A 12,648-nucleotide genomic window follows, 5' to 3' on the forward strand; every position below is an offset into this window, starting at 1 on the left:
ATTGGACATCCACCAAGGCGCTGTTCTGGGAGACTGGACACTCCACAGCATCCACGAGAGTAGCTGTGGCGTAGCTGCCCCTCTGATCTGGATACAGACCGAGCGTCCTCTCTCCTTCTTCACGCGCTTGCAGTGAACGAGAGAGGACTTCCATCACCATGTAGACCTGCACCGGCCCCCATCCAGACTTCGCATAAGATGTCAGCTTACCGAAGGCCGAAGAGAGGGCTCCTGGGGTCCGAAACCCATCTAGCGTAAAAGATCTGCCAGGGGCAGCCAGTCGCATTTACGAAGCCGATTGCTGTAATCTCAGTCTGAAGCCCATGCAAACAAGGGATCCTGCGGACTCTCACATTCACGTGTGTGCTGAAATCTACCAGCGGCGACGTGGCACTAGGGACTCAATCATTGTCGGTTGTGTGGCCTGCTGCTTTCGCATGCGGATTGTTAGAGGGAAGCAGCACCTAGGTAGAGATGCTCCCTGTCGGTGTTCCTTTGTACCATCATTCCGCTGGCAAGGGATAGTTACAGAGGTGCTGGCCAGGCTTACCAAGAGCCTCGCCTTCTGTGCCGTCCCTCCATCTAAGTCCACGCTCTTCTGCACTGCCCGAGTCAGGAGAAAGCTCATGGAGAAGCGACGGAAAGGCAGTGCTTAAGTGTATTTCTGTCTTTGGCGGGCGCAGTTTCCACCGCGGAACGAGCGGGAAAAACCTTTCAGCCATCTCTCGTAGAGCGAATCGTGACATTCTCGGTCCCGGCGCCTGAGACTCTAGAGATCTCTGCTTGGATCGCATGCAGCTCGGAGACTGGCTAATGTGGCGACGCGGCGAGAAACCTGAGCCATCGATCGTTACCCGCGTTGACTAGACCGGACCCTTTCTTCGTGCGCACAGGTGTGGCTGTTGGGACGCTCTCGCTCAAGCAAGGAGACGCCGCCGTGCGGGTGCATTGCTACGGCTGCGTTGCTGCTGTCACAGACTTCTTTCATCTGGCGCCATTCGCGGACGTAAGTTCGAAACTGCACGAGGCACAGCCGTTGGGCAGGGCCAGGAACAGTTGGGCAGGTGCGAGTTCCGGCCTTCAAATTGGGATGATATCTCCACAGCTTTGCCTTCACCGTATTGCCGCCTTTCTTGATATCTCCGTTTCGTTAACATCGTCTTCGTGCCCGACGGCTAATCGTTGGAGTATCCCTAACGGATTCACACTGAGTGTCCGTGCGGTCAATGAGGGGCTGAGCCTTCAGTTTGAGAAATCAAGAGCACGAAGCGGTGCGGGCTCACGTGAACTGTCGAGCACGCACGTATGAAGATTGCAAGCATAAGTGGAGTATAGCCTTACGAAGGCGTCTGCAGTTCGAGTCATGAAGGTCTCATTCCAGCTACTGCAGATACTCAACTTGCATGTGGGGCGGCAACCACGTCCGGCTAAAGCGGCGCTTTGTACTGTTCAGCGATCAGGCGGGATTGCCTCTGTGTACGGGTATGAAACAGTGGAGCCACAGGAGAGAGGGCAGCTGTCGTGAATGGGGACCAACAGTTATTAGCCCCTCGCAACTGCACCATCTCCAGTCGGGCTTCATCTCGCTGTCCCTGTAAGGAATTTCGTTTTGCCCAGTCCCCACCTGCTCTTCGCCTAGTGGATAGGGTCGTCATGCCCCTCTTCTCTATCAATACTACTATCAGAAGCGATTAGCAGAGGCCACAGGCCATTTCCAGACCTTGGACTGGTGTGGTCGCTGTTCTCAGGACGACTCCGATTCACTTCCATGCATGGAGCGGGACGGCTCCCGCTGCTTGTCTTCCAGGAAGGGTCAAGCGCATCCGCACATGGCACCGGGGGAATTTTCCGACACTATCAGTAGGCGCATTTGCTCACGAAAGCCGAAGACGGAAGTTTTGCTACGAAACTGAGCCTTTGAGTGGGGTAGACGGAGCCACGAACAGGCACGATTTAGGCTGTTTCTGCCCTTCTTGTGAGGTTCTCCTACGGGGCACGTTGTTGGGCTGGTACAGGTCAAGTCTCTATCAACCGCTTTGAACCGCTTAGGTGCCCGGTGGGGGTCAGTCCCCTGCTTGAGAGTTCGCTGCTGGAGAGTTCAGAGTGCCTTCGTCAAGCTTCTGGCCGCGGCTACGACTCTCCGCAGAACCGTCAGACCACCGGGGGTGGGGGGGGTTGCAGTGGAAGAAAAAAAAATGGTGCTTCTTTAGCGTCCGTAGAGGGCCCTGTCAAGGAGCGAATGATGGCCCGAGGGCATCTGACTTTGAGAGCCTAAGTGCTCCAGACAGATTCCACGGGCTTCCAGAATCACAACTGTTGGCGCAGTCGGGAAAAAGCACGTCTCTCGTTCGGTTCAGCAAGCTAGTTTTTTTCGGGGGGGGCCTACACCGGAACCCGGGACTGTTATTCCTTGGGGCCAAAAAAGAGAGACCGCAAACCTCGAGCCAGGGCGTGTACAATGTGGACTCTACGGAGACAGAGAGACACCCCAATGAGCCAAGCAAGCACCCCGTCAGCCGATTTTTTTGCCTTCCTGCCAATCTTCTGACTTCAGGCACGCATTACGCTCTTGAACGACGGTGCGCTGGAGGATCCTATGGGACCGGGCCATCTGCGTGCCAGCCTTGCCCGGCGGGCAAGTATTGTCCGCCGGGCACCACCGCGCCAAAGGAATGCCCGGCGGGGTACTACTGTCCTCTGGGCTCTTCTCATCCTTGGGATACACCCTGTCCGGCGAACACTTCTTCGAGCCAACTCAACCTAGACGTGAGGACGCCCAGACATTAGGGAAACCAGTTCCGTGTACTGCAGTACTCAACTTGTTTGATTATGTGTGCGAGGCGACCAGGTGGTGACGATCGTTGAGGGGGGCTGTAACAAAGAGGGTGATGGGAGCAACCGCTGTAGACACGCAAATCGAAGTGCGACAGCGTTGACCCACAAGCGCCGGCACTGAAGCAGCAGAGAGTCGACCAGAGGACGGAAGGAGCTGATTTTGGCCAGTCCGGTCGCGAGGGATCCAAACGATGTTGAAGGAGGGACAACCAGGCTGCAGTGTGCCTGGTTGCGGGCCGCCCATAGTGCAGCTGTTCGAGGAGGCGCGCCAGCTTTTTCATGTGTTAGCGCAAGGTGGTATGGTCACAGAAGCCGCCGAGCTGCTCCAGAGTCGGCTAGCTACCCACGTTAACGGCTCCCAGCGGCGAAGCGCCATTCACCACCGCAACCGTCCCTGCTGCGCGCCGCCGAAACCTGTGTGTGTACCTGCCGTCCTCCCTAGGTCACGCTAGTAATCAAAGACGTATCAACGGCGTCACCTTTCTTTGTGGGGCTCGATTTGCTGTCCTCTCAGTCGGCAAATCAGTGCGTAAAGTGCAAGCCGACGGAGTATTGCCCACCTGGGACCGTTACGCCTTACGCCTGCCCCGAGGGTACGCTCTGGTCACGGGGACAGCCGTGCAGGCTCCTGAGTGAGCCCACTAAGGATAACTGATCGCTGCGCGTTGTCGTATCCTGTCCTAAAAGGATCAACGAGCGACGATACTAGCATATCGGAAGCACGGTGAACTCTGCGGCGTCGGGTTAAAACCTGAGGGATCGTTAAGATGAAGCGAGTTTCGCTCCGTCCGGTCGGCACAGAAACCTCCGAAGAGGTGCCGACCTAGGAAGGAAGTGGAGATTGCGACCAAATTTCGAAGGCTGTAACGGTCCCAGAGAAAAGCCTATCCTTTCGCTCGTGCTCTCAGTCGCCCTAGTCCTCATGCCGGGTACTTCGGCAACCGCGCACTGTTTTGCTTCGTTCCCTGTAGCTGGCAGTGTGGTTGTGGGATTGACGCAGCATTTGCCTTGGAGCTCCGGTGTATGCGGTTTGCTTCCAGATGGGCCACCTCCAGGAAGTGGTATAAACTGCTCTCCGGCAGCGGTCGGCCTGAGTTGCCCACTCGGCGAGTATCTCAAGAACCGCGTTTGCTACAAGTGTAAAAAGGTGAGGCTTTCTTTCTACGCGCCCACTACAGCACTCGCATCCCATAACTGAAAAGTCTTTCCAGAGACCGCCTGAACAGCTCGGACTACAAGGCCCCACAACGATGAAGATCCTGTCTACTGACATCAACCGAGACGGCGGCCTTACTACTGCGATCTATTTGTACATAGTGTCTGTTCAAGGCTTTGATCTCATCCAAGTTTCAGGTGTCCGGTTGCAGTACTAAGCTGTTTGAAAGTTCGGTATGGTTCGCCATCACCGTTGTCCTCATAGGGTGAAAAGTGTCTGCCGTTGTTGGACAGACCCACTCTGAAGAAACGGTACTCATTTTCTAAGCACATAAGTGTCGACACCAAACTTAGCGACCTCGTAGGAGTCTCATGTGAGTGTGCCCGCCTTGGGTTGCAGGGATACACCTGTGAGGTGCGCGGTATGACCGAAGAGGAGATGCTCGAGAGTCCTTGTCCTGCTGGCTACACCTGTCCGGAAGAAGCAATGAGTAAGCTCACCACGGATTCAGCAGCCTTCTCCGACAGGCGATCGTCTGTAAATCAAAGCTTCCACGCCGCAAAGCCTAGAAAGCGACGCGCTTTGCGCGTCCGAAAGCGTAACACGAAAGATATTTGATGCGTGGTCATACGCCCAGCAACCCCGATGAAGCCATCTCCGTTGTTTTTTTTTCCGAGTAACTTGGTTTTCACAACCGGGCGGCAGGGCCCGAGGTTACGCCCGTTGTTGTGGACATCGAAGCACTCCGAAGTTCCCCGGTTTATGTGATCCGGTGCGGCTTGTGGCTCCGTCTATTTGGCTCGTTCGGATGCGTTAACGAGAGACGGTTGCTACACTGATTCTCGTGTTGTCACGAGAAAGTTGGGTGGCACGCGTAGACCGACCAGTGCGCCGAGGACTGGTCGTAGGAACTCGGACTCTCATCTTGGATACGCTCCAGCTCAGCAGGATGCCATGCTGGAGCCCGGTGGAAGCCTGCAACGCTATTTGCGCGCCCGATGCTGACTAGACACGAAGTCCGTTGGTAGCAGACTGCGGGGGGGGCAAGATTGAGCCCTAAAAAGACGGTCCGCGAGGGGGCTGTGAAATTCCGCTCCTCCAGAAATTGGCTACGCTCCGGTCCCGGTAGAGTGATGTACACTGGCACTTCGATGCTGAGTGATGTTTCTTGGTTCACCCTTCAACACAGACGAATTGCCACTGGCGCACGCATTCTAGTGTTGCGGCAGTGTTGGTTCGGGGGGGAAAGCTCTGCCGCATCTGCGCTCCAGTTCTCCGCCCTAGAGGTCCACGGACTTGTGACCGACGAGACGGAACTATTTGTGCGTATTCTTTCTTTTTAGCCCAAGGACGAAAGTATCCTTGTCCCGCAGGAAGCTACTGTCCTGATGGTACTAGCGACTCCAAGGGCATTCCCTGCCCCCCCGGAACGTATAACAAGGAGACGCATGCAGAAGACGTCGATCGCTGTCTGCAGTTGCGTGCCGGGGTGTACTCGAAAGGCGGCGCGAAATCTGAAGACGGGGAGGGGTCGTGCAACAAGGTGCGCTGGCGGGCGACAGCCCGGGGTTCTGCTGTACATTGTGCCTTTACCGTGGTTTAAGCTGTGCCCGACATGCAACAGGCAGTACGCCCTCCTCCGAGGTAACATGCAGAACAGTATAACAGTTCCTTTCCTCAGGGGGGTAGTGACAAGAGACGCGAACACCATGCCGCTTAGTCACTTGTTTCCTTGACACCGCCGCATACCCACCGTTGTCTTCAGACAGACATGTTCTAGATGTGTAACGAAGCTCTACACCTGCCGAGACGCACAGAAATTCTAGTTTGGAGATTGACCCCCGACGCCATTTGTCAGTAGTTGATCCGCTCGGACCGAGTACCCGAACGGGGGCTTCTACCAGCTGCATGCTGTCCATGTCCTCCAGGGTTACTACTGCCCAGCAGGTTCTGGAAGCCCCAACGCCGTCCCTTGTCCGAAGGGGTGAGAAAACCCAGTATTCATCCTCTTCGGCTCTCGGACCAGTCGGCAGTTGATCACGCCGCTGTTACCTTGCGGAAAATGGCAGCCTCTTCATTTCCTTACACAGAGCCGTCCACGCGCACGCCAGGCAGTCTTGCAGGGCGCTAGACGTAGCTCAGACGGTACCATTTTGAGGGTTCTGTGGTGAAGACACAAAGAGTACGCTCTGTGCACTGGCACCCGAACATTCGCTTTTCCGCATTCGAACGGGTGTCGTGGGCGGACGAAGGGAGCTGCCGCGGAGGGCGGAGACGGTCACAGCAATTTCTATGAAGACCTCTTGGTGGACCACACTTGTGACCAGAGGAATGCGCGGAGTGCTATGTCTCGTGAGGCTCTACACTTCGTGTAACGTTTCTCTGCTGCTGTGTGTAGAACCTACCGCGACACCAAAGGTGCTGGACAATTACAAGATTGCTCCCCGTGTGCTGCTGGCACCTATTGCAACAGCTTGGCCTTGACCGCACCCGTGCAGTGTCCGGCTGGAAAATACTGCCTCGGGGGTTCGGAAGAACCTGAGCCTTGTCCCGTCGGCACGACAAGGTTAGCTAACATCCTGAACGAGGCCGTGGTCACCCACGCTTTCAGAACCAGTGCGGTGAGCTGGGGCGACACGGCGAGCCTGTTCGGATGCCGAAATATTTTTTGCAGGGCACGGGGCCCATTAAAAGAAAAGGCGCTAAAGAAGCGTATCTGGCGACTGAACGAGGAGGTCGCTCGGCTTGCCGCTGCGCACCCACCGCGTGGCTACTAAACACAATTGGGTCAGAGGAAGGTAGCACTCCGGAAAAACTTCCTGTCAATCGCGTTGCTTGCCGGGCGCCCGCGTTAACGACTGAAGACGTAGTGCAGTTTCGCTCTGGTCGTTGACGCGTGACAAATGCTGTGCAGGGAAGATGAGGGAGGTACAAGAGCCAGCGACTGTGCTCCATGCCCAGCAGGGAAGTTCTGCGACCTGGTCGGAGCCAGAGAGCCTGCGGGAGAATGCGAAGAGGGCTTTCTTTGTAAATCGGGGGCCAGCGTGTCTACCCCCTTTGATGGTACAACAGGTGAGTTGTTTGAATTTTCTTTTTTGCGTTGCGCTCCTTTATCCAAGGGTACATAAGCTAGGATAGTCCAGAGGCCTGGGACTTCTTCTTTGCTTTCGTTCCTCTCTGCAGCGGTGAGCAGCTACGGTGACAGTTATTCAGTGTGACTGGTCCTCTGATGTTTCAGGGTCCCTTTGCCCCCTCGGATATTATTGTGGTCGCGGAGCAGCAAAGGCTTCCATTTGCCTTGCTGGAACGTACACTCCCTTCGCCGGCGCGAAGAGCGAGGCCGACTGCGTGAAGTGCAAAAAGGGCTACTTTTGTGAGGGTCCCACTTCGAATGATGTGCAGCAGGAGTGCCCGCCTGGTAAATTCTGCGAAGAAGGAGCCTCAGCAGGAAAACCAGCACCCGAAGGCCACTATGCCACCGGGAAAAGCATCGGTCCAACTGCCTGTGCTCCAGGAACATATCAGGGGCAGGAGGGTCAGACTACCTGCGTAGCGTGCGATGCAGGTCGGTACTGCCCTCGAATGGTACGTCAACCTCCAGAGGAAGGAGCGAAGGAAGCCTGGTGATAGATAAGCAATCGACAGCCATTGCGCACAAGCAATTGCGCGAACAGTCCTCAAGCTTTTCCTATTGTTCCGCATTCCACAGTTAACCCGGACTTTACCTGCATTGGAGAAGGCATTCAGGGACTCCGGAGTCGGTCCCGGGGTCCGCTCCGCGAGAAAATACTTTCTCGAAAAAACAACCGCAACAAGCCACAGACTTACCTAGCCCCCCATGCCCTCCGCACACGCGCTAACCCTATAGACACTGCGGCACGTTCTGCTGGAGCCCCTGTTACTTGTGAAGGGTGAGAAGCGTGCGCAGGGGTATTCGGACAAACACGCGTGGTATGACGAGCTTACTCCGGAACAGCATATACTCTTCATGTGATACCTCGCCTTCCATTCTTTAACCTACACTAGTTCGCACGTTATTGTCTTCTGCTCGTTACAGGCCATGACAGCGCCCGAAGAGTGTGGTGCAGGGCACTATTGCCCCGCTGGTTCAACGGCCCCCCAAAAGTGCCCGGAAGGGACATTTACAGCGGCCACTACGTTGGTTTCTGCAGACCAGTGCACCCTCTGCTCAGCGGGGCACTACTGCCCCACTGCCGGTGCTTCTAAGCCTGCTGGGCAGTGCGCTGCTGGGTATTACTGCAAGGAAGGAAGCCGAAGTGCGATGCCAGATGTAAGGAGCTTAGCGACTAGGCGCCACTTGAAGAAGAGCTGTTTCGTCTATTGCGATTCCTACGTGCCGAAGAGGTGACTAAAGTCAACACGTACCCGGGGAAGAAAGCGGCGCGCTGCGTAGGTAGCTGGTCGCTCCGCTGAACCTCACAATTGCCTGAGAAATAGCCACCTCTCTTTTCTCTCCCTTCTCCCAAGTCACAGAGAACCGTGCGAGGACCGCTGTGTGTTTCACAAGAAGGCGGCCACCGTAGAGGTTTTTGAGCCAGGTCGTGCCGTAGAACTCATGCACATTAGAATGTTACGGCACGTAAGAGAAATGCAGCCTGGCGCCTGTAGCGGAAGTGTATTGTTCTAAAAGGCTTTGTTTTTTCAAGCGCGGGATACCAACGGTTTCCCAAGGTACCGCTCAGAAGGCCGGCTGTGCAACTTCATGCTAGACAAGACGGCTGTCGACGCTGGTCACGGCGCCGCAGTGTTGATCATCACGTGCGTGCTGCGCGCAGGAAAAGACAGGAAATTTTGGCCCGTGTGTGGAGGGCCAGTACTGTGTTGCTGGAGCAACAGAACCCGCGCTGTGTCCTACTGGGACGTACGGACCGTCCAAACTGGCTACCAAGTCGGACGCCTGCATCAAATGTGATGCTGGCCGGTACGCTCTGGGCTCCAGTGTCTTTCCGGAGACGTATCCTGCAAGCCTCTAGCCTCTATTACAGTGTGCCTTCTGCGGACTGAGCCGGGTACACCGGTCGGTGGACCGTACCTTCTGCGTTTGCAACATAGTTCCTGCTTTTCACGCATCGTTTTTTTGGCGAGGAAATGCAAGTGCCGGAGGTCAAACCAAAAGAACTGCTGCGGCAGGCACGACATATGTGGACGGGCCGAAGTACGGCTTCCCGAGGGTCATTCTCTACCGCAGTCTCATTCCCCCGTTCCAACAACGAAGCACGCTTCCGTTAAATAGTCGAAGCAGGCTTACCACAAGCGCGGTAGCATTTGCTTCCCCGGGCTTGGCACGACGATACGTGCGCTCCGCTTTAGGGGCAAATCTTTGAGCGTCACTAGCATAAGAATAATCGATAGGTTGCGGGCCGGTGCTGCACCCGAGAAATCGCGTGTCTGCACTACGTCCGATGAACGCCAACAACGCCCGGAGCTGAGGCGTGTTGGAGAAGCGGTGCCTTGTGGAGTGGGTCCTGGTTCTCTTCCGTCGATTGCAGATACTGCGAGACCGAAGGGTTGGCGGCACCGACGGGACTTTGCAATGCAGGATATTTCTGCGAAGCAGGCAAGTGAATGCTGGGCTGAGCAAAACCAGTTGCAAGCCACACGCCCCACGCTGTCTTGCAACAGCGCGGTCCTGGGCTCGCCGGACCGCCTGCGCTTCCAACTGCTAGGAAAACGGAACCCCCTCTTTTTCCAGATACGACATTCGGCGCGCGTTGGCTCCAGTGTTGGGGCCAGCTTTCATTGAGAAGCTGACTTCTTCGGGAGAGTGCACGACCGGTTTACAACGTTGCACGAGGAAGAGGAAATTACTAGGAACTCGTTCGGTCCTTCTGAGTTGCCAGGAAGCCTCGCGGCCTGCCCCGCTACGGCCGCCGAGACTGACGGCCGTGGACTGCGGCACCTCTCTCTTTTCTGTCCCGGCCACTGGTGGCCACAGGGAGGAAACCCCAACAACTGGACACAGGGAGAGACACATTTGTATACACGTTTGTGCAATGAGGCGGGGCGTGGCAGATCTTTCGTAAGAACAAGGACAGTAACCACGGAGGTCCGTGACTGCTCCTGCCTCCCAGTCAAAGAAACAAATTTCCGACGAAGCGCTACTACACAGTCTTCTCCGCTACGCGTCAGCCGCGTGTCCGCCACTTAACAAGCCAGGGGCGGGCTAGACCGCGGTCTCACCGCCTGTACGTCGCTGCACTCATTCTTGCGCTCTCCCAGGAAGCGACAGCCCGACCCCCGCGAACAAGGCATGCCCAGCTCACCACATGTGTCCACGAGGCTCTTCAGCTGCCATACCATGTGAACCGGTGAGCAATGGCGAGTTTCCGTGTTATTCCTCTTGCGCTTGTCCAAGAGCCCAGACACGAGGTACAGTGAATCCGTGGAAAGCCTGGCAAAGCGAAACTCCCTCTTCTAACAGATGAAGACTGCACTGCGATAAGAAAAACCAAGCACGACATAGTGTTCGGATGTCCTGAAAAGAATAGGAATTACTGTGGCGGCCAGCGCCCAAATCGGGGAGCCAGTAGAGATGCTCTCCTAGGTGCTCCCCTACTGTAGGCTACGTCATTTATGTCGCCCCGAGTCTGTAGCAGCGAGACGTCTTAGCAATGGACGACTGGACCGTTGTGAGGCAGGCGCGTGTATTGCCTGGGGACGCAATTACTGAGAAAAACGCAGCAGGGCTATTGGGTGATACGGCCATTCAACGCAACAGTCATCTTTTTTCGTGATTCGTCGCACTGCCCTGTCCGCGGTACCATGCCGCGAGATAGCTAGCTCGATTGGAGACATCTCGCGAAGTACCGTAAGGACCTTCACGGTCAAAAGAGGACCGGCGGCCACTAAAGATACGGGGGCCTGGTTAGCTGTCGAAGAGGTTTTAGCTACGAAGTCCCTATGGGAGCGGACGCCCGGGGAACTAATCGTGAGCACCCTGAGGTCTCAATCAAAAAACACTGTTACGCCGTTGTCATCTCAAGAGCAAATTTTCCGGGGACGGTGTGCTTCGTCAAAGCCACAGTATGAAATCTCTAGCGTTGTACAGCGCCACTGCACCGTAGAGGCTCTTCCGGTTTGCTCTCTTCTGGTTCACTTCGTATCTTCTATACGGAAGGTGGTGGTAGTTTCTTGTAGAAGAATGCCGACATTACCGGTGCGCCCTTGGAGAGACAAACCTCTAGCGGACATCCGTTGGTGGGGCTGAGCTTCGGAAGATGTGGTGCGCGCGAGAGCGGCGTCTGCTGTTGTGGCGCTTGTTCGCAGGGCACTTACCAACCCAATCCCGGCCAGGCGACATGCTTGACTTGTCCAGAGGGAAAGGTATGCAAAGGTGATAACCAGGCTCCGAGTACCTGCACTCAGGGTCACTTCTGCCCTGCGGGTACGCAGCATGAAGACCAGTACAGCTGTCCCCCAGGTATGTTGCCACAACCGCCAAGGTGCCGGGCCGACGTCTGCGTTCTTCGAGTTACTGCACCGTGGAATTCCCGCCAAGCTGATGTCACCGGATCACAAGGCAACGCCCCAGGGCACATTCTTGCCTTTCTCAAGGTTTCTGTCTGGAGAACATCTCGGCGGGCGTCAGCCCCCTCCGCCCAGCCCACACTCGCGTACGCCTCGTGGCCCCATGGACTTTCTGGGGCCCAGCCGGCCGTAAAACCACCTAAGGAGGCGACGAAAAGACAGACAGTACTTCACAACGTCGAGGCTCTCGATCGGTGCCTCTTCCCGTGCTAGTCTGTATTGCCCGTGCGTATAGGAACTATAAACCCAAACACCGGTTCGACTTCACTCGACGCCTGCACGAGGTGTCCCGCAGGCCAGTACTGCCAGGAATATGGGCAAGCTGCTCCCGGAGGACCTTGCAAGGTACAGAGATGCACAGATAGACGCCATGTAGTGTGCTTAGGATGAGATGCGCGTGGGGAGAGGTGCGTCTGTCCCGCCTGATCTGAGACTGCGTTGAATTGCGTCCGACTGTAAGGGGAGCGCGCGGCCCTCATTTGCTCTGCGGTTTGCCGAGCCGGACACAGTGGAGGAGCTGCTTGCACACAGGGACTCGTGATCGAGAGCAACGGCTCCCGTGAGCGATGCGAGGTGACCGGTGTCTAGTGCGTAGTCGTCAATCACTTGGTCGACAGCAAAACGGGAAGATCGGGGAGACAGTATTCAGTTACCAATATGTTTCCGCATGAAGTACAGTGACGTAGCTACAGAGCCTCACGACGCCTCTGAAGAAGTGGTGCCTCGAGCACTCACCTGCTACTGCGGCGCAGTGTGTAAGAGTTGTCCGGACTGAAGCCTTTGTAGCATCGTGCTACCTCCTGCCCTCCGTGGAGTAGCCTACATTTGTGGAGTGGCTCCTCCTTTTGTAGGAAAAGCGTGACAAGCCTCATCCCTACCTATGCCCGCCTACTGGTAGCTCGTGACCTGAGTGTGGTTCCATTCTGTGACTGACTCTCGATGCGAGCATCGCAGCTGAGAATCGTTCCCAATGTGTTGAGTCCCTTCGTTTTGCATTGCTCCCTTCAAGACCGGCTACCTCTGCTTAGAGGCAAACATCTACGACCAGCCCACTTCTGATCGTAAGACCCCCCCACCTGAACGCCAGGTCTAAAAAGTTGCACTCACTC

General features: G+C 56.0%; 1 protein-coding gene across 1 annotated transcript; it reads left to right on the plus strand.

Moving 5' to 3' along the window:
* Positions 1–895: 895 nt before the first annotated feature.
* CSUI_001121 (gcc2 and gcc3 domain-containing protein) lies at positions 896–9,292 on the plus strand. The gene is made up of 13 exons (XM_068061327.1): positions 896–1,006; positions 1,749–1,860; positions 2,555–2,766; positions 3,350–3,428; positions 3,876–3,982; positions 4,391–4,481; positions 5,335–5,534; positions 5,920–5,975; positions 6,390–6,557; positions 6,906–7,063; positions 7,230–7,576; positions 8,049–8,282; positions 8,788–9,292. Exons 2-13 carry the CDS (start codon positions 1,773–1,775, stop codon positions 8,983–8,985), a joined length of 1,938 nt encoding a protein of 645 aa, XP_067926700.1. The 5' UTR covers positions 896–1,006; positions 1,749–1,772; the 3' UTR covers positions 8,986–9,292.
* Positions 9,293–12,648: the final 3,356 nt, after the last annotated feature.

Source organism: Cystoisospora suis (assembly GCF_002600585.1).
Source record: "Cystoisospora suis strain Wien I chromosome Unknown contig_441, whole genome shotgun sequence".
In the NCBI taxonomy this organism is placed as follows: Eukaryota; Apicomplexa; class Conoidasida; order Eucoccidiorida; family Sarcocystidae; genus Cystoisospora; species Cystoisospora suis.

What these genes read in the sequence shown, in the direction of transcription:
- CSUI_001121 (XM_068061327.1), top strand. Translation starts at nt 1,773, where the DNA reads ATGGAGCGGGACGGCTCCCGCTGCTTGTCTTCCAGGAAGGGTCAAGCG. An exon ending in GGAATTTTCCGACACTATCA is followed by an intron (nt 1,861 to 2,554) that starts GTAGGCGCATTT and finishes TTCTGACTTCAG; the next exon opens with GCACGCATTACGCTCTTGAA. An exon ending in TGTCCCGTCGGCACGACAAG is followed by an intron (nt 6,558 to 6,905) that starts GTTAGCTAACAT and finishes AATGCTGTGCAG; the next exon opens with GGAAGATGAGGGAGGTACAA.